The 24,128-nt window shown below is 40.6% G+C and overlaps 1 protein-coding gene across 3 annotated transcripts in view; it reads left to right on the forward strand.

Moving 5' to 3' along the window:
* DIAPH2 (diaphanous related formin 2) overlaps window positions 1–24,128 on the forward strand; it is a 778,453-nt gene that overhangs the window by 608,636 nt on the left and 145,689 nt on the right. Inside the window, exons 27-28 of one of the 3 annotated variants that reach the window (XM_089781656.1) lie at window positions 9,483–9,578; window positions 10,041–10,176. In XM_089781656.1, the coding sequence (XP_089637782.1) occupies window positions 9,483–9,578; window positions 10,041–10,078 (134 nt within the window). In that variant the 3' untranslated portion in view covers window positions 10,079–10,176. Of the gene's footprint in view, window positions 1–9,482; window positions 9,579–10,040; window positions 10,177–15,569; window positions 15,596–24,128 lie in introns of those variants that run through there. The other 2 variants (XM_089781657.1, XM_089781655.1) reach the window with 2 other exon arrangements.

Genomic DNA, 24,128 nt, shown 5'->3' on the forward strand with positions numbered 1-24,128 from the left:
TAAAAATGCCAGTTCAGCAATGAATTCTGGGATCACTGTTTCTCTTCATGGTGATCAAGTTGTGATGGGTCATCCTCCTCTTTAGGAGTGCCACCTGATGTGGTGTTCCCCAAGTGCAAACACAGTTGTAATTATTGCATAGTTAATATTCCTAAATTCAGATAGAGAAATTATACATGCATAGAAACAGGATAATCATATTCAGTAAATCAGTGATCTCTTACATGACCCATCTTGCATAAAACATCTTAGTTATGACAGTCCTATTATAACAGTATTTCTGTGATGAATATAGGATGTAGTGTTTTCCAAGCATGTGTTGAAAGCCAAGTTATATTTAGCACAGTGTGCCACCGGTCTGTTTATCTTATAGTTTAAATCTAATACTAGGCTGACCTTGAATAGTGGTGTACATGTGTCAGTCTCCCCACAATCTCTGGCCAGTCTTAAAAATGGAATCGCTTAGAGCCATTTCTAAGTATTTTCTCTCACTCTTGGATAGCCTGCTCATCATTTCTTCTAGGTGGAAGGATGCAAACTAGTGAAGCTCTCAGTCTGTTGCAAAAACACGGTTTTAGCATTTCTGGGTATTTCTGCATTGCAATGTTAACATGGCTGTTGTCCTCAACTGTCCTTGCTGTGGAACAGAAGGCTCCTAACCCAGGTTTGAAGGTGCTTTAAGCCCTTACTAACAGTCCCAAATGGGTTTTACTTCTGCCTGGGCTGGCAGCTCACCTGTGTGGCGGTAGCAATGCAAATTAATCAAGCCTGGGTGCTGTTAATCCTCTGGTCTAGTCCCATAACAACACTTGTTGCAGTTGTTCTTTTCTCCCACGTCAGTCTGCTCTGTGTAGAAATATGGCAGTTCAACACAAATGCCATCCCAGACATTTTTCTCCCATGCTGTCCAGAAACTGACACCAGTCTTTGGCAAAGCTGCACTGTGATATTAGTAAGTCCCAAAGGCCCAGGAAGGACAGTTTTTTCCACAATCTACTCTATATATTTGCCTGTTTGTTCAAGATTTTCTCCTAAATGGCAAGAGCTAGGACCACCAAATTCTGTATACATCTTCCTCTTATCATAACTTAAAGCAAGGTAAGGGTTTGGTTGGGTAAGAAAAATGGGATGTGCCTGGAATGGGATTGCTTCTCATAAAACCATACAGAAAAGAGACAGTATCATCAGGCAGATGAAAGGGGTTGTCAGGGGCATGCAACCCTGCCCCATCCTTGAGCTTCCTACTCCCCAGGCACCCGATAGACAGGGGAGGGGAGGGCTGAAGCTTCCCCTCCACCTGATTCATATATGGACATTGCTGGCTATTCCATTTAATCAGGGAGCAAGGGCAAAGTGCAGAGTTTGCTGCATTCCTCACTGCCTGGAGAGCGCACAGGCCAGCTGAGCCTGGACCTGCCCCCAGTAGGGTTTCCAGGTGTCCGGTTTGAACCGGACAGTTCAGTATTTGAGCTTTCTGTTTGGGAAACAAATTGAGAAAATATAAATGTCCGGTATTTTCTAAATAAGATGTAATGTAGATTGTGATGTAATGTCAAGTGTGTCCGGTATCTTTTTGAAACCATCTGGCAACCGTAGCCCCCAGCTGGCGGACATGCATCCTTCCCCTGGCTGCAGCGGCCACAGAGAGGTTCTTCTCACCTGGCCCCAAGCTACTGAGATGACAGAGCTGGTGTAGATCTCTCTCCCCAGGGCAGCCTATATACTGAGCTGCTCAACCCTAAGCCCCAATCCAGGGCAAGGATTTAAATGAAACATATGCTTTTTTTTATTTAAAAAAAATTGAATTAAGGACCCGAGCAACACCAGGAAAGTCTTCTAGTACATTGTAAATGAATTCTTAGACTGGCCTAGATAACTACAGTGATGAGATATTAGCAGCACATATGGTGAACAGTGATTTGTAAGCAATGTAATGCTGCTCCAGGCTCACATATTAGTTGCTAACACCTTTGGGGATGTAAGATGCTGAGAGGCTGGCAGATAAGCTTTGACCTGGGTCACTGTCTCTCTCACAGGGACAGTCAGTATCTGCTCTATCAGTAATGCTATGTGCTTTTAGAATCCAGATAATTCTGTGACCTTGACAGATATGAGCATGCCTGGGTTCTCCCGCACCCCCAAGAGAAATCATAACTTTAAAATTTCACCATTTATGCGTGCCCTACAATATTCATAATTCAGTACATATCTATGACAGTAAAACCAAAGGCGCAGATAAAAACCATTATTGTGTGGTTAAGATTAGTTAGCTGTCAAAATTTTGCCTAATGTTCATTATTGTAAAGAGGAAAAAAAGGCTAATCGTTTCATAACGATGGTAGACATCTACCTTTTTAACTCCTCCCCATTTTCCAAAGACTTTAGCAAAATCTACCATTCAGATAAATAGATTTCAATCTCTGTTTTAATCTTGACAACAGAGGACAATTAAATTTAGAATAGCCTGGATTTCAGACAGTCTGTGTTTGAGACATTAGGGTTCAGTTTTATAAGGAGAGAACTGGTATAACATAGTCTGTTCATTCAGGCTGCCAAATTTGGTAGTTTTAAACTTCTGCTATCTTTGTGCACTCCTGAGTGATGCAGGAAAGGGCCAGCTAGCGCTCCATCACAGCTAGCAGAAAGCAAGATGAGAAAAAAATGAATCCCACAGCACAAAAGATACAATAATTAGTGAAGAACACTTGAACGCTCTTCTGCCGTGGTGCTGGAGTCTCAAAGAAGAATGTCATAATGAAAGACACAATTGTATGGAACACAATTATGTATTCTGTCAGTACATTGCAAAATTGTAAGAGGCATCTTCATGCATGTGAAGAGGGTAAGAATTTCCCGTCTTGAGCCACACAAAAATATGTGGGTCATATATGCAAAAAAGAAACGTGAAAGCCCAATGTGAGTTATGAAAACCTTTAAAAGAAGATAACTCCATTAATGCTTAAAGGATTCAAGACCTTGAATTATATGCTGTTCATACACAGGTGCCAATCACAGAACTCTGAAGTTGTTCAGGTTACTTGTAAACATAACCTTTAGAAGGTAATAGGAGTTGTATATTATTGAAAAATGTATATTGTGTACAATGCCTCTCGTATTGACTTATTTTATGTCACTTTTGGAGTTATGTGGCTTCCATGTGCCTATTTGTGCCTATTTGTTAGTGAGCATTCCACGTTCATCTTATTTTTCTAAGTTTCCTGAAAATTAACCTTGCAAAGGCCATAAATACATTGAGAATAAGGCCCTTGGGACAATGCTGATGTATTTCAGTTGAATACATTCCCGTTAAAATAGACCTTGACTAGTGTGATATTTTCTGAAAATAGAAAATAGGTATTTCTAGAAATCGTTTTATAGCTTACCAGTACAACCAAGCATAGCTTTGTCATTTTATTAAACTGATCTCAGGTTATGTAAAGCTATTACAATGAGTTTACATAGTATGTATGCAAGGCCTTGCCTTGTTTTGAAGACTGATCAGATACGGGTTCACTTATCATTCACAGTGGCCTAACCTGCTCTCCCTTTAATTAAAAGCTGGTAATATTCACAAAATTATAGTCTGACACAAAATGCTGAGGAAAAGTGGTTCTCAAAGCATTTACTCTGTATGCAAAATGAATTTAGACAATAAAAATTGAAAGCAAGTTCTAGCAACACAAGAAAAATATAATACTTGCAAGAAAAAAGTCACCATCATACAAGTAATATACTGTGAACAAATATTATATAGTAATTATTAGTTTTCTATACTATATAGCATATTAGTTTACTATACTAAGCCCATTTGTACAAGTGAACAGTCTGTATATACAACTACTAAGATCACACAAATTTGCAAAAGCTGTGAAATTCTTTTATCCTTACACTTTTGCAATGCAATATTGGAATGTGGCAGCTATTAGCAGCCCACAGCAGCATAAGACAAGAAGTATAACGGAAAAGTTTAGCAGTTTTCAAGTGCATGAGGAATGATGGCTAATGGAGTGTAATTATGCAAAATGGAATTTGCCCAGGATACAAAATTAAGCTTCTGGTTAATGATTGTATGCTGGAAATATTTAGGAAAGACATAGATTTGACTGAATTATTGAAATAGAGATTTGCTTCCCTGGCAAACAAAACGGACATTTCTCATTCTATAATGAGTGGAGGAACAACAGAAAGCAAGGTAATAATGAAAACAGAAAGCAGTCTCACCCTCAGTGGTCACTGCTATACTCAATGAAGGGAGCATTTTTCTTATGTTCATTTGTCAACTGTAATCTGCATCCTGATGATATGAGCTATACATGGGAAAGCAAATACCTCTCTGTTAAATATAGGTGAGCTTATTTAAGGTTTAGCATATGAGATTTGTCAGGGAAGTGATAAATAATACTGTGGGTGCTAAATCTTAGCTGAAGAACACCTGGTACCACACTGAGAGTAAAATCAAGAAAACATCTTATTCTTCATCTCCATGTTTCCTCACTTTTTGATGAGAACTGGAAATCAATATTTGATAAGATAGATTTCCATTGAAAAGAGAGGGAATAGATTCACAAATGTGTGAAGGATTATGGTTGCTGTGTGGAAAATGTGCTAAATAAACATATCCTTTATCTTCCTCAACTTTATAAGGCTTGTGATTTCCACCTGTACAACATATTCATCTAGGTTAATTTAGCAGTATATGGGCTATGCTAAAATATATTGCTTTTCTAAACTGTAGAATCCTAGCTTCTACAAATACTTCAGAAATATCCACAATATTATACAAGTGCCACCTGTTTCAATAAATTGTTAGAAAAAAAGAAAATACTTTAATCCCTTTGCTCTGTCTCAGAGCTGGCTTAAATGTCAAATTCATATTGTTATTCATGTTAGTTTAGAATCCTGGTGTGCTTGATGAGTACAACTTCTCATCTACATTAATTTCTTGTGCTGTTTTTATCCAAACTGTGATAACTTACAAACGACTATCGTGCATGTGACGGAACAGAATGTTGTGCATCTTTACACCTGCTGTGTTACATAGCTGTGGACTTGGAAAATGCCACATTAGGAATATATTTAAAATATTCAAACAGTAGTTTGGTTGTTACACATACCAAGGAGGAGAACCCCCTATTGGTAACAAAACGTTTATATAAGAGTTTAAAACATTTAGTTCTTAAATTGTATTTCTCTTGATTTTAACATTTAAAAAAGAAAGCTTTATGTAGTTATATGTAGAGCAATCTGTTCATTGTTGATTTAATCAATATAAAAGCACAATTAAAAAGACATTAAATTTTGAATTTAAACATTACAAAACATACCACGGTGTTGTCCTTTCATTTCCAGCTACCATTGTTAAGGAGCAAAATATAAGGAACAAAATTCTAAGTGTGAGGACAGATTATCTGGCATTAGGGTGCTAAAGATTACTCTCTATATTTAAACATTCAGCTATGTCTACACTCGTGGCTTCTTGCACAAGTATGGCTGTTCTTGTGCAAGAATCTGCAGAGCGTCCACACTGCCCATCCGCTCTTACGCAAGGAAATTTACAGTGCGGCGTGGTAAGAGAGGGCTCCTTGCACAAGAGTTACGCTCTTTTTTATCAGGTGTAAGCCCTCGTTCGCAGGTGCTCTTGCGCAAAAGGGCAGTGTGGACGCTCGGCAGGGATTTCTTGCGCAAGAAAGCCCTATGGCTAAAATGATCATCAGAGCTTGTGCAAAAGCACAGTGCGCAGTTGGCAGTGTGGACGTTTTCTTGCGCAAGACTTCTTGCCCAAGAACCCTTGCACAAGATGTTCTTGCACAAGTAGCCTCCAATGTTGACATAGCCCCAGAGGAAGACATGCTTCCTTTTAATTTTGTTTTCATCTGATGTGCTACTCTCTGACATACAAATTATATTAACTGTAGCTGTAGGTTGCTAGTTAGTTGGACAACAGTTTAATGTATTCATTGTAATGTTTCAGATTCAGTTATATCAAGAAAATATAAGATCACCCCTCACACACACCATCTATTTCTTAAATATATATGATTTGTTGATTGCAAATGATCAAGCAGCTATGCCCCCTATTTAAGAAGGTGTATTACTGTTGTATGTTCACATTTGTTGAAGATAGCATTAGAAAAAGACTCAGTGGAAAAGTTCAAGAATGCACCCTCTGCTTTCTATAATGTATGCTACACCATAAATTGGTGAGAGCAATTGGTTTGCTAACTCATTGGTGTCTTCTCCCACCCAATCCTTTTATCATGCACAAATATCAAACCTTCCTGAATGTTTGGGTTAGTTCTACCCTCTGGAACAGTTCTTATGAGGCAAGTTTAGCTATTCAGATAAAAACTGCCGTTTTCTTGAGCATAGCCTACATTCACAATAGATTTTTTACCAGTTTTGTGTTGGACTGCTTAAAAACTCTTTGTGATATCAGTTGTGTGGTTGAGTCAATTGGATGAATCTCTTTTATTCCTACTGTCTCTGTTCTCCGTCACACTCCTGTCCAACCTCATTCTTTCTTTTTCATTCTGGTCATAGGTTATGTGCTTCCACAATATCTTTGCTCCAGTATTCAATATCCTCTCAAACTGTGGCTTGGTTGCTTTGCAGTTCTTCCATCTATATATGTGCTTGCTTCTGTAATATGCTGTGAAATTTTAATGAACATGATACAGGAAGTTGTTTACACATATGCCTTATTTTCCACATGTTGAAAAGAATGGGTTCACTCATGACCTTAAAGTTAGTGATCTACTTAGGTAATTTCCTGAATCAGGGCCTGTACTTGTCAAAAATAAATCTGGGCTTCATGAATATATATGGACACTAAGGGTTACTCTTTGGATTCCTGTAATTTACACTGTTCATATTAATCTAATAATGTATTCCACATTCAAAACTATATCTATAGCTATCTTATTTATTTGATTGGAAGGATAGGACCAAATCAATGAAGACTCATTCCAAAACACTTTCTTCCTTCATGGTTACAGAGATCTCTCTTCATCTCTCTATGGATGGCTGTCATAATCTTTTCTACAGACTTCTTTTTCAGAGAAAATGGACTTGTCTGTTAGTATTACTTAACTCCACTGATTTTAAGGCTACAATATTCTTCATTTGGCAAGTAAATCAATAAGTAGTAGTTCAGCAGCTCTGGTGATTTGGCTGTTGGACCATTGAGCTGAGTTTCTGAAAGCTCCAAATAATTCATTCTGCTAATACCAAGCAATACCTGCGAATTCAGAATTTATTTCATTGTAATAATTGATGCCATGTTTCATATATAGGTTAAATGATGAGTCATCATGACCTAGGTGTGTACTTCTATCATATCGCCTACCTGTCTTTGTCAGAACAGTACGTAAAGCTGTGCATTTGATAACTTTTAATTGCATATTATTGATTGAGTAATAAGTTCCTACTTGCAATACTGATGTGATCATTCAGAAACCCAAACTTACTTGCTCTGCCAACCAGAAGACACAGATTTCAGCCTTGGGAAACTAACTCAATGTATCTATTGGACCAGATTTATGAGTGATAGTGTTCCCTGTAAACTGAGCTCCTAGGAGAGATTCCATCCAGGAGAGATTCCAATATAGGAAAAACAACTAACAAAATCATGAAATCAAAAACCACCACTTCCTCTCCACGAATACTTGCAATGAGATTCTGACCTACATGGCACAAGGAGTAGTTCCACTGACAACAAGAGGTAAAGATTCACAAGGGTAAAATGAGATCAGAATCTTGCCTGCTATTTTAGAGGCTTCTGTTGTTGGTTGCTTTTCTGGTCATACTGTCCTCTGCTTCCTGCCGCACATAACACACCTTCTGATTGTTAAATGTTTTCTGTTATATTGATTTACAATTTCAATTTACCATTTAACTTAAACTGTTTGTCACCTACAAATATATGAACAAAGGAGTGTTTTCGGATTGGCATGTTCTCACTTCATGTCTAAATGTGGCCCAATTAATCTTCATGTAGTAGTGAACTCAAGTGCAGAATTATATGTTGTGAAAGAGTGCTATAACATGAATGAGGAGTGGGGGTAACAGACCTGAATGTATTTCTGACTGTCTTTCAGCATCCTGTAATTTCTACATGGTTCACAACTAGAAATATTTACAAAGACAAATCTTTCATGTAAACTAATTGTCTTCCTACAGTCCAGTGAGATACTTAATATTCAGTTGACAGCAAAAAGTCCCATAGATGCTCATAAAAATTCAACATCGCATTACTCTACCTGTTCACTGAATCTAGTCAGCTTTTGAGTTTTAGATCTTAACATATACACATGAACAGAACAAAGACTGGTTCATTGATGCAGTTACAACTTATGGCAATCCTTGACCTGTATTTCTTGTATTATTACATGCCACCGTGAGCCCTTAATAACAGAACAAATTGAAACATGAAGAAAGTTAAACACCCAAATGAATAATAGAAAAAAGAATTTAATAATATTTAACCAACCTCCCAAAATGCTCCAGGGAGCCAGGCAATTTAAGGCCTAATGGCTAGCCTCCCTGAATACGAACAAATGGGGGAGCAAGAAAGATTACGCGTACTGAGTTCAGATATATGTCTAGCAATAAAGGCATTTTTTAAAATTTGTTTTCAAAGCTATCTGCTTCAAAGAGCAAGTAGAACTCATGTGAAATCAGTGGGCACATTCAACATAAACTGAACAAAAATAAATAAATAAATGGGGAAGAAATGTGTTTGCTCTATAGATCTCTGAGAAGCAGATCATTTTCAATCTTCACAATATTAACACAATTGGTATTTAACCCCAAGGTATTTTATCAAACCTCTCCGTGTGCATTTATTGCATTAAATAGAGTACTAGATTCTTGCTCGGGAATATCTTATAAGTTGCTTAACTGTAAAGTCGCAGTCACCGATCAGCAGTTTTATATTTGCATACTGAACATGTTATCAATAATACACAAGACAAGGTCTTTGAATTGAAAGAATAGTGGGGTTATTATAAGTAATACTTATAATAAACAAACTTGTCAGGTCTGTATGAAAATGATAGCATTCATTATGTTAAACTTTATACAGTAAAACTCCAATAGTCCGGCATCCAATAGTCCGGCAATCCCGATAGTCCGGCTTCAAAATGGCAAGATCCTAGTGAGTGAGCTTCAGCAAAAAATGAGTCACACGGTAACAGCGGCAGCAGCTGAACTGAGCAAAAAGGGTAAAAAAAGGCTTAAAAAAACTTTTTTTTATATATATATATATATATATATATATAACCAGCTAATAGTACCTCCTGATGGTCCGGCATATCTGATAATCCGGCACCACCTAGGTCCCATAGGTTCCGGATTATCAGAAGTCTACTGTATGTATTTAATGTAAAGATTTTATAGAAATCTGAGATCAGTTTTGCTTTTTTTCTCCTGCAGTCTCACTTTAATTGTGCTGAGATTAATTGTACTTTTTCTCCTATTCACAGAGGGTGATGAGACAGGAGTGATGGATAATCTGCTTGAGGCCCTACAGTCAGGGGAAGCCTTCAGGGATCGCAGGAAACGAACACCAAGAAATCAGGGTTAGTATGACATTTTCTAGTAGATATGGGGGGGCAGAATCCTAGAGTTCAAACTAAGGAGGAGAAAAGAGTTTTGCAAAGGCTTTCAAGAGCTTTTATGGAAAGTTGGTCTTCCAATTCTGGTGTGACATCTCAGCAGTCATATCCGTGTATGACAATTTTAAACGTGGTAACTATCTTCAGATAATTGTAGACTGCAGAAAAACAAGAAAAAGAGTTCTCACTGTTCCCATTGGTATCATTAAATTATTTGTTGTAATTGACCTTAAAGTCATGGTAACTTCTTATACTAGTGGACTAGTGAATATGGCTGCTAGAAGGGCCATGTTTGGGTTCATGCTCATTGGACTAGAAGCTCTAACTCTTTTGGAGAGTAAAATTCAATTTATTATTAAAACAGTTTAATTTGGTTGATTTACTAAAATTCTGCAGGGAAGGCCCTAATGATTGTTGTCCCTACAGGTATTGGCTTTGAAGTGACTCAAGGAAGAGTGGAATAAATACACATACTATTACACACACAATTTTTTCAACCAGATGAAATATATAAATTGATCCTACTTTGAATCTATCTCTTACTAAAGTGTATGGCAACCTGTATTGCTTTTTTGTAATTTTCCAGTTTTAAAGCAAAAGGGGTATTTTAATAAATCAGATTGTTTAAAATTACTTCTTTACACACAAGGCAAAACTGAGCTCTTATGAGTCAGATCCATGCAGAGGGTTTGGAAGAGTGGTTTTGGTGGGTAGCACATCTTACCACGCTGTAAAAGAGCAAAGTGAGCCTATCATCTAGTCCTCCAATTATGTGTGTTCCTGTAGTTAGATCCATGAAGATAAACATCTTGGGACTTAAGTTTACATCCATATGCAATATATAACTCTTGGGACTATGTGAGTGCAAAAATGCATTTTATCTCAAAGGAAGAAGTAGCCAGAAATATTGCCATTTTTTTCACATCCTGTCCTTGGCTGCCACATAGGGCAGGATTTTTCCTGTAGACTTCAAACACCTCTAATCTTCCCTGTCCAATTCCACTCTGAACTATCTATGCAAAACCTTTCATTGTCATTTTATTCTCAGCGTAGTCTCCGTGCAGCTGAGTTAATAAGGCACACTGTGCCACTCTCTCCTATCCAGTAGTAGTAAAAGTGATGGAATATAATTTTGATGTATTATTGTATATCATTTGTCATATACCGGATCTAAAAAAAAGTGTGAAATATTTGGTGTACATGTTGTTTCCAATCTGTGCTACATTTTCAAAATTGTCCTTCCATCTGAGTAATATTTCTGGTCTCTCAGTTAAAAGAAATAATATGAGCATGCCTGAGTAATTAATTTGTTGTTTTCTGTTGTCTGTGCTCTGAAAGCTTATAAATACAATGTAGTGCAAGTCTGCAGTAAACTTGGTCAGAGTAGGCAATCTTAATGTCTGCCAGATTATTTATTTATTTTGTTTGTTTGCTAATGTTGGCTTTTCTTTCATCTGTGATAGGTGTAAGAAGTAGATGTAGAAATATTGTATTATTCTTGTGTCACTGGTGAAAATTAATATATTAAATCCTCCCACTAACTAAAGTTGTTGAACAACCAGTGGATCATTCATTTTACCTTTTATTGAATCCTCTGTCTCTCAGCCTGGCTACATAATTTTCTAATGGCACAGTAGTGGGTGCTTTAAGTTAAGTTGAGGATCCATTCCAAATTCCTTTGATCAGTATCTCAGAACTTCCCCCAAAATGTTTGCCTGTGGCTGAAATTCATGTTGCTTCATTGTTCTTTCTTTCCTAGAAAGTCTGTGTGTCAGATATGGAGCAAACATATAATAATGTTATGAATTGTGCTATGTAATCGTTTCATGAGTGTGGTCTGTAACCTGGTCAATAAGGTCAAGCTGCTGAATATTGGGAATAGTAGAATGTTTATTTGATACGTATATTGACTGAATTCAATTGGTTGTGTGTATAAGGTGACAAAATAGCTTTTCAGATAAGAATATTGAAGAATATGCTTATAGAATCATAAAAATTATTAGCTTCAGCAATGCTGTCTTCACTCTAATAAATTACAAGAGTGATTTTGGCAAAGCTAGGCATCTGGAAATGGAAAGAATGCTCAAGTGTTAAAAGCCTTCTCAGAGGTGGAAGGAGTGGAGTGGGGTGGGGAGGTCACTTGTCAGAAACTGCCTAGGGAGATAGGCTAACACAAAGAGATATTTAAAAAGAAAAGGAATAGTCCTGCAGTACCTTAGAGACTAACAACAAATGTAGATGGTATCGTGAGCTTTCAGGGACACAAAGAAGTAGAGGGTTGTCCCTACAAAAGCTCATAAGGTGCTGTTAGACTATTTGTTGTTTTTTTAAGTTTTTTCTATTACAGACTCAGACAGGTATCTCTCTGAAACAAAGAGAAACTGTATGGAGAGTGTCTAATAATTTGGGTTATCCCAGAGCCATGGAATAGTAAACCTGAAGGAAAAGCTAGATATGCATGTCAGCTGCTATTGCTTTGAAGTTGTTTTCTCTGAAACACTTTTGTTCCAGATAAATAATGCTTTGCTTCGAGGAGGCTATGTGGCTGTGGGTGGTTCTTTGGGTAGTCCCCATGGGTGCTCCACGTCTGGTGTCAGGCTGGTCCCGGCGCCGCAAATCGGAGTTTTCCAGAGCTGTATTCAGCTGGACCGCGCGCACGAGCCGGTTTCACACCTTTCATCTGCCGCGTGCAGTCCAGCGCCCGTCAGTTTCCTCTCATCCGCCTTGGGTCGCACACGGAGCTCCTCCTGTCTCCTCAGGCAGCTACCTGAGGGGAAGTTTAGAACCCTTTAATTATTATTTCTTTGATTATCCCGTTTCTTGTTTAGCCCTTAGTCGTGGGCTCTTCGTTTAAAAAAAAAATAGAGAGAACCTGAAACATCTAACAGACGGAGGGAAGAGAGACGTTTCCTCTCAGTTTGAGTTTACACTGTTTTGTTTCATTACTGTTGCGGTTTAACTTAGTAAGTTAAAAAAAAAACAAAAAAAAGGCAGATTCAAGCGGCAGCACATAGGAGCCACGAACGCACACTCCTCTGCGGTGCTAAAATGCCGGGCTCCCCTGGGTTTAAAAAATGTTCTACGTGTGGGGAGCCAATGCCAGTCTCTGACGGGCACGCTGCTTGTGTACGCTGCCTGGGGGAGGCTCATATCCCCCAAAGTGCACACACTGTGCCAGCCTGACGACGAGAGCCCGCAAGGAGCGGGAGCGACGTCTGAAAGAGATCCTCTTTAATAAGGCTCATGCCTGCAAACGTAACAGGCTCGTCTGCCTCGGACCCCACGCCAGAAAAACGGAGAGCTCCTTCCCCAGCTGTGATGTCCCCTGAAAGGAAGAGAGCTTCTCCTGCTCGTTCCCTGCCAATGGCTCCACAATCGCAGGTCAGAGCAGGTGATAAGCCGGGCACCTCGGGCTCCAGATTGACCCGTGCACCTACTTCAAAAAAGCCGGCCGGCTCCTCCCGGTGCCGACAGCCCTCGGCACCGATGCTTTCAGCAGAGCCTCTTAAAGGGCCAGTTACAACAGCACCGAGGACTTCCACATCCGCCTGGGGGATCCCTGCAGTCACTCCTCCTCACAAGGAGCTGTCCGCAGCACCGGCACCAGAGGAACATGCTGCTGCCCAGGTGCCTCCTTCATTGCAGGCAGCAGATCACTCTGCATGCTCAGAGCAGCGTTCAGCAGCACCTATATCAAATATCCAGGAGGTCTCTCTTTCTCCCTCCCCGGTTTTTTCTCCTGAACCGTCCCCTCACCCTTCTATGTCCACATACCATACAAGGGCTCAGAAGGAATACCATGGACGAAGCGTGTCATCTCGCCATCATTATTATAGGGACCGCAGCTGCTCACTCCACAGATGCTCTAGATCTCGTTCTCCGTCAAGACGTTCGCACTCACCAATCCGTTCACCGCGGGGCGCTTATTATGACAAGCATAGCAGTGTTAGGTCTCCCAGACAGCCATCACCTGCAGGCTCTGACCGACGTTATTTGCACTATCATGGACTTTATTACGCTGAATCATCTCATCACAGGCACTCTCGATCTCACCACAGATCGCCTTACCTCCTGTCAGTCGTTCAGCCCACACTCCGTACATTCCGAGCTTCGGAAGCAGTCTCCGCTCCGGGATACGCTACCTCCACGTTCTCCGCTCCATAGATCTCAAATGTCAGACCTTGAGGAAGGGCAACTCTCAGAAATGGACCCCGACTTTTCTCCTGATGCCCGCTCATCTGTGCTGGCCAGGGATGAACCGGTAACTCTGGTGGAGACGACACCTCCCGATGACCTGAAGGAATTTCAAGATCTCTTTAAACGAGTCACGCAATCTCACGAGGTACAACTTATCGAGGACCAGGTGAAACAACATAAGCTGTTCAAGAACTTACACCCTAAACAGCAGCAAAGGATTGCCCTCCCAATAGATGATGCTATTTTGGAGGTAGCAGAGGAAATGCATTTCTCCTCCACTGGGGGACATCACTTCTGTATGCGTTTCCCCCTGTTGTGCTCATTCCCAGAGTACTCGAGAAGATGGTGATGGACAAGGCATGAGTGATACTCATAGCCCCAGCGTGGCCCAGACAGCCATGGTACTCAACTCTCCTACAGTTTTCTGTCCAAGCACCGTACTGATTTCCTTACCTGCCAGACTTGCTGACACAACAGAAAGGCTCCCTTATTCATCCAAAGCTGGACACTCTGCACCTAACAGCGTGGATGATAGATGGTTCAGCACATCCGAGAATCTTTACTCAGACCAGGTGAAGCGCGTCCTGCTACACAGCAGAAAGGACTCCACCAGAAAAACCTGTCCAAGTGGTCCAGATTCGCTCGATGGTGCGCTCCTAAGCACCTAAATCCCGTTATTTCACCACTACATATTTTACTGGACAATGTACTCCATCTACAGGTGACTGGACTCTCCATGTCATCACTTAAAGTCCATGTGGCAGCGATTACTGCTTTTCACTACCCTGTCGAAGGCTGGTCGGTTTTCTCCCATTCCATGATGACTAGATTTCTTAAAGGCCTGGCTAACCTTAACCCACCACGTAGGCCTCCGCCACCTACATGGAGTCTTGACCTGGTTCTGGATGTCCTAACTAGGCCACCGTTTGAACCACTGGCTACGGTACCTATGCCAATGCTTACAATGAAAGTACTCTTCCTCCTTGCAGTAACATCGGCACTTAGGGTGAGCGAGTTAGCTGCATTGATGTCTACGCTCCCCTATACAGTCTTTAATAAGGAATCTGTAATATTAAGATCCCATCCAGCCTTTTTGCCTAAAGTCTGCACAGAATTTCATATAAATTAGCCAATCGTTTTACCATGTTTCTATCCAAAACCTCATGCTTCGCACCGTGATGCCCTCCTACATACTCTGGATGTCCGTCGAGCCTTGGCATTCTATATAGATAGAACCCGCACTCTTCGCAAGACGGATCGCCTCATTGTTTCCACATCAGGGCCTTCCAAGGGTCAACCCCTATTGGCCCAACGTATTTCCAAACTCGTTGTCTCTTGTATCACGACTTGTTATACTATTCGTAAAAAGCCGCTCTTATCTCTCCTTAGGGCTCATTTGACATGAGCAGTTGCTGCGTCAGTGGCCTTTGTGAAAGGAGTCCCTTTACGTGACATTTGCCGGACCTGGTTTTCTAGCACCACCTTTTCAAAGCATTACGCAATCGTGCAGCATCTCGCCTCTGATTCGGCGGTAGCTCTAGCAGTACTGCCTGGTCATCAGAATCGTGATTCCGAAGCCCATGTCTAATTGGGATTACTGCTTCTGAGTCACGAGACGTGGAGCACCCACGGGGACTGCCCGAAGAAGAAGTTACTCACCTTCGTGCAGTAACGATGGTTCTTCGAGGTGTGTCCCAGTGGGTGCTCCACGACCCGCCCTCCTCCCCGCTTTGGAATATCGTCTTTTCTGTCTTGCAGATAGGCGGTGAGAGGAACTGGCGGGCGCTGGACCACGCACGGCAGATGAAAGGTGCAAATCCGCACTCGCGGTCCGGCTGAATACAGCTCTGGAAAGTTCCGATTTGCGGCGCCGGAACAAGCCTGACACCAGACGTGGAGCACCCACGGGGACACACCTCAAAGAACCATCGTTACTGCACGAAGGTGAGTAACTTCTTCTTATTGCTCTCTTTGCCCCAGAATAAACAAAATTTCAGGGTCTGGATAATGTGGATATGTGAGATCTGCAAATCATGGTTGATGCATAGGGCAAGGAGTGTGAGAATTTCATGATCTACCTGGGGAGACAGTGGACAGTTTGCACAAAATTGTTTCAGCCGGTTTTTCAATCAATCACGCTTCTTCTCTTCACACACTGTCCTGCTCTGTCCTACTGTTAGCCCATATCCTCTGCCATGCATAAGTAGATGAAGGTTTGACCATTCTTCCTGGAGACACATATGCGACTCTGACTATAATTTGGTATTCTAGGGCAGCAAAAACTTGCCTTACCAAGATGGGGAGCCCTATTTGAGTGTAGGAGCAAGGTGAAAGCTAGAGAGATATAGAGACTGCGTTATGGATCGGTATGAGAGAAGGAAGCGGCACCGGTACAGAAAGAGCAGCATTTATCCAGCTCACTTCCTTTAGACCTCACACCACCAGTAAACATAATCCTTGAGGTTCTGCTAGGTAATTGGAGGCCCTAAGAAGGAATATTCCTCCCCAACACAAAGTCATCATAAAAACTGAGTGGGGGACCTCTTTGAGCTGCTTAGGGCCATAAGCAATCGCTTAGTCTGCTTATGCCTAGGGCCAGCTCTGATCTTGTCTGTTAATCATTATATAGCTATAGTGCCACTATGACTGTAATATTGTGGGCAATAGAAAAACTAGGGAAAATACAAAGAAGGGAACCAAATCTAGTATGCAAAGGAGAATGTTTATATGTTTGTGCTCTAATAACTTGGACACTATAAGACCTTCCGCAGCCAAACTTTCCATGGGATAACCTTTCCTCCAGGAGAAGGTTTTATGGTACTGTGGGAGGGAAGAGATGAGAGACCGAGGCTTCTCCACGGGGCTGCACGGAGCTTGGCAGTGCGAGGAGAAGTGGCTTCCCCACCATTGCTGGAAGCATATGGAGGCCCCTCTTCAATACTGTGATTGGCTACCTGGCCGCCTACCAGTGGGTGGGCAGGTTGCTGCTGGGGCTGGCTCTAGGCAGAGGGGGCGGAGCTGGTGTTACCGCTCAGTTGCCACTTGGAAAAAATGTTCAAAAAGAGGGTTATCGGGAACCTGGATGTGAGAGCGGGGGGCGGGGTGCTCAGTGAGTGGGGGGAGGGCAGAATTGGGTGGGCTGGATCGTTCGGGAGGGCTGGACCATTGGGAGTGAGTGGGGGGAGGGCAGGATTGTGGTGCAGGGGGGCTGGACTGTTGGGGATGAGTGGGGGGGAGGACAGGATTTTAGGGGGATTAGGGAAGTGGGGCTGGACAATCCTTCAGGGAGTGAGTGAGAAATGAAGCCCATGGCGGGGTGAGGGGTTCTCCTTTGAGGGGCACTGGCCCAAGGGGCAGCACTGGATGATGCTGGGTGGGTGAGAAATTAATCCAAGGCAGTGGAAGATCCCTCAAATCTGAGCACTGGTCCTGGGTTTGATTCTGGATGATCCTGGGTGAGTGAGAGATGCAGTCCATGGGAGGGGCAGCTGGTCAAGGGGGTGGTGCTGGAGGAGGGACTATAGAGGTGCCAGCAGGCTCAGGTACTTGACTCATAGTTTCATCAAAAAAGTTGGGAGAAGAGTTTGAGATGTCACCTTGAAATCTGTCAGATTCAGTAGGGCCAGCCCCATTGATTGAGACATCCCTATACTCAGCCCTTGGATGATAATTTGCAGACCCAGCATGCCTATCCCCTACTTCCCTACCAAAAAAACATGAGCTTCTACAAGGATAATTAGCAAAAATACCATCTGATAGGAAGCAAAACATTGCACTATTGAAGAGGGGCCTCCATATGCTTCCAGCAATGGTGGAGAAACAAGCCATGGTGATTTGGGGGTTCTCCTTCCACTGTGCTTTTAATGGCTCCAAGACTCATGACATGGGAAGAAAACAGAGACATAGTTTCTATTGTGACTTTTGTATCAAAGTTTGCCAAGTCAAATAACTCTGATTCTCAACTTTGCAATGCCTCTTTTTTGAGTCAGAGATTTTGATTTATGCAGCAGTAGAAAAACATGGGGGTCTGCCATAATGGCCAGATGTCAGGCACTGGCACCTGCAGTGTGGCTGGAGGCTGTCAGGACCAGCTTGTTTTTTCAAATGTTGTTCCTCCGGTTTCTCAGGCAACACCGGGTAAGTCCAACTAGTATGGAATAAATGTAAGAAGAAACAAATGGAGCTACATATATATAGTTTTTAAAAAAAAGATATGGAAATACTTGTGACCAACTTCAAAGATTATAAGTGAAGGAAGGGAATTATTCATACACTCTAGTTGAAAAAAACAACCAATGGTCTGGTAGCACTTTAAAGCTCATGATACCATCTACATGTTTTGTTAGTGTATAAAGTGTTACCAGACCATTGGTTGTTTTTTTTCTGTACAGACTAACTCAGCTACCCTCTGAAGACACAAATGTTTGTAGGTCATTGAGCAATGACGGGGAAGAAAAGTGGGAAAAAATTTTCGAGCAACTTGTCAATTAAACACTATTCAAGAATAGATTAAGAAAAATGTTAGTGGGAATGATGTCTCAAGCAGTCCAGCAGAATGCAAAGAATGCAGCTGAATGGATTAAGTCTTCTTTTCTGGCATCTACTTTCAATTTTCCTGAATTAAGGAAAATGGTTAGCTCAAACTACCCATAAAGTACTGCTGCAACTCTGAATAAGTTGGTTGCCATCTAAAACAGTTATCACCTATGTCAAAGGGCAAGGTAGTCTTAATTTAGACCCTAATAAACGTTATATCATAAAACCAACTGACTGTTTGGCACCCTTTTTGCTTTGTGCAGAAAGACCAAGGACCAGAGTACTCATTTTCTTTGGAGTAAGTCTTTCCACAACGGTTTTCAGGCACAGCAGCAGAGCAGAATGACGGTGCATGCATTGGAACTGTCAGGACTATGCTACCTCTATTGATAAAGGCAGGACTTGGTTTTCTAAAGTTAAGCTAAGTCCTTTCATGAGCACAAAAATTCACTTCTAGAAAAAGGAAGGGGGGGGAGGAAGAAAGCATAGGATTAAATTAACCTAAAAGCATTAGGTTCCTGAATTAAAATCCAATATGGTGTATAAAAGAATGAATAGCAGATAATAACGATACAGAATAATTTATTTTCATACATAATTATATTGGCCATTCAGTGCTCACTTTGAGAGATTTCTAAGGCAAAATAAAATGTTTAGTTTCCAGTGTTGCCCTGATACAGTGCATGAATTTGTTTCACTATTCTCAAACTCACACCAGATCAACTCTTTGACCTCCAGATCACTTCTTTATTGCACCCTTCGTTTCCTTCTGATTTTCAAAGCATGTGATAGATTGTACTTGAACATAGATTGAAATAATTTTAAGTATTGTTCAGCTGCAGCACATTGAACTAGAGATTTTACCCACTTATAAATGAAAAGAATTTCATTATAAATTCTGTTTTCTGCATCTGTGTGGATTACTTCCTAGATATTAATAGTTTTTCACGTCAGGACTAGTGCCTATGGTCCTTGGTCTGTGACTCATTTTGCAGCTTCTCTAAGAACTGCCTTCCTATTTCTATATTAGGACCTGGACCTTTTCAAAACTAATCTCAAAACTTATTTGCTTGATACTGATTTTTAATTTGCTTTCTTATTTCATTTAGTAAGGTCAATGAGATTCTCATTTTGGGTGGCTCTATATAAGCACAATGATTCACTGATTGATTAATCAGATCTCGGCTTGCATTACAAGAAGATAGACGTTTATCAGTGCAATATACAGTGGTGTTGATGGACATTTTTTGTCAACAAGTGGAGAACAAATTGCGTACAGACCGTTTTATGCCCTATTTATATGCAAAATTGTTCTAAGCAAGAACTGATGCTGTTCTCTACAGAAATTTCAATCACTTCTGCTTGTCTCTTCTCCAGCAGAGCATAATCAGCTCTGGTGCACATTTTGTCAGCAATGATCTCTGCAGGACAGCGAGATCTAGGGTCAATTCCATTTGACTGTTGTGAGAGCATGAATTTAGCAGTATGGTATTTGATATAGGAAATGGTGTAATGATTAGCACAAGGAAAGCCTGTTCTCATGATTGAAATGCAGACATACTATTTGACAACAAGTCTGTATTTCCCCTTTGAGAAATCTACAGCTCAAAAGTAGAAACATGATGAATAACCACATGTGACTGGCATTCTTAGAACATTAGTTGGTTTGTCTGCCCATCTAGGGCAGGGGGGGTCATACTTATTTCAAGGATCCCAAAAGAAGGATGGTTTCTCAGGAAGTGCTGAGCACTAGACTCTTTAAAAACCAGGTTGCATGGAAGTATGTAAAATTGGTATCCAAAAATGAAGGCACCCTTCATAAATAAGTTACATTTCAACATTTAGATCTAGTTGTCCATTTGAGAAGGAACATGTCTGTCAAGTGTAGTCAGCAAAAAGCAGAACTATATTAGTCTTGACGATGTCAATGACAAGATACTATTAAGGCCATTGAGATTCACAGACTGTGCTTCAGCACAGATTAGTTCCTTGTGAGTTATTTGGAACAGCCTCTAGTATGAAGCGGGCAAGATAGGGTCTGCAGGTTGAATCTGGCCTGCCAAGCCTTTTAATCCAGCCCATCTGCCCACCCCTGTGTCTGGGAGCAGCGCTGCTCAAAGCAGCTATCTGTTCCCTATGGATCTATATACTGCGGGGCAGGGAGGAGGGGAGGCTTCACGCGCTGCCCCTGCCATCAGCAAAATCTCTCAGCTCCTATTGGCCAGAAATCAGCCAATGGGAGCTGAGAGATTTTGCTAGGGAAGGGGGTAGTAAAGCTCAGCTCCCATTGGCTGGTTTCAACTTCCTCCCACAACCTGAACCTGATTCTAAATCTCTCTCCAAGGCCGGAATCCTCTTCTGCACCCATATCCATCCTTCGACTCTACACCCCAATCCACTGCCCCAGATCACAATCTCCTCCTTCACTCAAACACATTCTCAGACTTTAGTCCTCTCCTGTACCCTATCCCCTACCATGAGCTCATTTCTGCTCTCCATCAAAACTAATTGCCCACCCCTGCCATAGCACAATGAGACATTTGCCATTATTGCAACAGTTTAAGAGTAAGCACTTTTTACTAGACAAATATAAAAACAAACATATTGTGTTACAATATCCTTGCATTGCACCATCATCATGTAGCACAAATGCAATCAAACTACAAATATGTTTGAACAAATAACAAGTAAAATAGTCATGTCAAAGTATGGACAACCTCTTAAAAAGTAGTTCAAATCGTAGATGGCAACGTCTAGCCACCACCTAATATTTATGTACTTAATTAAAACATCCTCTGGTTTGCCTTGGAAGTCACTGTCTATCTAGAACCCCTAGTGTCCAGAGTGCTAGCCACAAGCCACATGAGGCTATTTGGCCAGTTGAGTGTGGCTATAGTTCGCTGCTTCAGAACTGGTTGGACGCCACAGCTCTATATTCACACAGCTGGAAGAAGTTTGTAGATGTGACTGCGACTTTCAACAGCTATCTAGATGGGGGCTAGAGAGAGAAATTTTACAAACTTTTAAAACTCACTAAAAACCTCTAAAGAGAATGTTTAGTTTCCTTTTTAGTATTCTGGATGGATTTTGATATTGGGGGCTTGAAGTTTTCATGTGTGAGGATGTTCTTTATACTACAGCTTAGTGAGAGCCTCTGGGGTTTCAGCAGGAGGAAACAAAAAAAGTATATTTTGTTTTAATTTCCGGTGGGAGAAGTAGGGTGGGCCTTGGGATTCCTTGGCTATCTGGGCTGTTTGGTTGTGTTTGGGTAGCATGTAGCACATAGCTAACTGTTTGTACTATCTCTGTGTAGTAAGCAGGATTTTTTCATTTCATACATTATTCACAACTTGCTGCAGTGGTTCCAGAAAGTCAGCATCTATCCTTAGCACAAAGAAAAGAAGAAAGGAAAATATATGTTTGCTGCTGTTTTGCAAATTAAACTTGTAGGACAAGAATTCCATCTCCAAGTGGTCTTGGTAGCAGTCATCCATCCTTAATCAAAAGCAAAATAAGAGAGAGAAACATATATGTTACAGTTATTTTTGTTCTCTGGCACATTGGGCATAGGTTTCCTTTCACTACTGCACCTGGAGCTGTTGTGATTGCAAATAACACAATTCTTCAGCAAAAAAAACAAATAGAAGAGAGGTATTTTGTAGGCTGTTACAATGGTAGTTGTGGTCTATTTTCCTTAAGTATATGATAACAAGCAGTCTCAACAACAAGTTAAAAATATCCCAGCAATATGGTCATTTCACACATTTTCTTTTTCATGCATGTGTTCTCTATCTCAGTGAAGTCTCATATCATAAGTCTGTTGTCCAAACCAATGCATAATGGGAATGAAAATAACTGAAAAAGAAAGATAGGAGCTGTAACTGCAAGTCTACACATAAAAAGTGGATCTTGCTTTTGTTGTATTTGCTTCAAATGATTTTATCAAGAAGATCTAAGTTAGTTGCAAACCTTAAGTGAGTAATACTAAAGTTATAAATTATTGATAAATATCATTTAACAAAAAACAGCTTCCAAGGGGACAAATTATCAGTGATGGTGGCTAGCAGTTATACTATTAAGCACCATCAATGGCAATATTTTCTTCTTTTGTCTTTGAAAGAACTATGAAAGAACCAAGATGGGCTCCTGAACTAAAACAAAGGACTATTATAACAGGAATGGGGAAATATGTCTAAATAATAACAGCAGCTTTCCTGGAGGCAGAACTGAGTACTAAAGTGTACTGTAAATTTCAAAAGCACTTAAGACACAAAGTCCAATGTGGACTCACCCAGTTTCAGGATACTCCTACAAAGCAGTATGTTCCATGAAGATACAGTGCCTCCTATGGTCCTTGGTTTATTTGAGTTCACTGGATTAGGCTGAGGTTGAAGAAGAGGATATATCCCTTCCTCTTTCCCATTCACAGGTATGCTAGCCCTTGTGCTTGGGGGGAGTATAGGAACAGGGCAAAAGAAAAGGCTCTTTGTACTGCCTTTCCACATTGCAGGAACCATATCTTGTCTAGTTAGTATCTGACCTTAAATCCAAGTTGTACAACTTGGAATTGGAGATGCTGATCATGAAAGTTTTAAGTGCTCATAAAAGAGGAAAGCGTGTGCGCTTCAGTTTTAAAAGTACGCTTATAATGTTTGTTCAGTGTTTTTTACAGTGTTTCTTTCTGGTTTATAGAAAAGGGCTCTTATTGTGTGTGCTATGCTAATATTTTGGAATGCAGAAAAGTGTACTGCATCAGCATTTGTGCAACAGATAGAATTATCATAAGCATATGATACACTCCACAAATGCAGCATCGAGGAAGAGAGGGAAAGAGAAAGAAGATATCCTTCTTGATCATGCCAAGGAAGGGATTTACATATGCAAATAATGGTGGTGCAATTACGGAAGCTCTAGAAAATGTAGCCCAATCATGTATGTTTTCAAATTACAGATTTGTATGTTATACAAATACAAATTGTAATGTATAATTTTGATATGAACATTTTACACGATGAGTATGAATGTGTTTGCTTTCAAGAATCAGGAAATTTGCTTTTATTAGAGGAGGAGGAAACTTAGGATACAATACAAGACCCTGTGTACTTGTTTTGAATGATAGAATAATTTTCTTTAGTAAGGAAAATAGAGCATTTTAAGAGAGGGCTACACAGACTTTACATTTGGAGTTTGTAATATCCGTTATGATAGTTATTATGACTGTTATGGATAAACAGAGGATTTTTCATTAATGCTATGAATGAATAACAAGGACCCAGACACCTTAGATATCCATTCCTAGATATGGGTACTAAGAAGGAAGGAAGTATCCTTCCTTCTTGGATGGATTTTGATCTTTAGGTTTTCTTGTGGAAGACAGAAAATACATTAAGTTGTTTCTGTAGCTTTTGTGGCTCCAGACTGCATTTTAGTTTGAGTCAGGTGAGTTAAAGACTTCTTACAAGTGTTCAGTACTACAGGATTCTACGGATAGGGAATCTTGCCTTTGAAAGACACTGTTAATTAAGATGCAGGACAATGTAGCACTTTAAAGACTAACAAGATGGTTTATTAGATGATGAGCTTTCGTGGGCCAGACCCACTTCCTCAGATCAAATAGTGGAAGAAAGTAGTCACAACCATATATACCAAAGGATACAATTAAAAAAATGAACAAATATGAAAAGGACAAATCACATTGCAGAACAGAAGGAGGATGCGGGGGGGTGGGGGGAGGGGGAGGAAGGAAGGTAAGTGTCTGTGAATTGCTGGTATGGGTGAGGA

This window comes from Pelodiscus sinensis, chromosome 13 (genome assembly GCF_052426305.1).
Source record: "Pelodiscus sinensis isolate ZL-2025 chromosome 13, ASM5242630v1, whole genome shotgun sequence".
In the NCBI taxonomy this organism is placed as follows: domain Eukaryota; kingdom Metazoa; phylum Chordata; order Testudines; family Trionychidae; genus Pelodiscus; species Pelodiscus sinensis.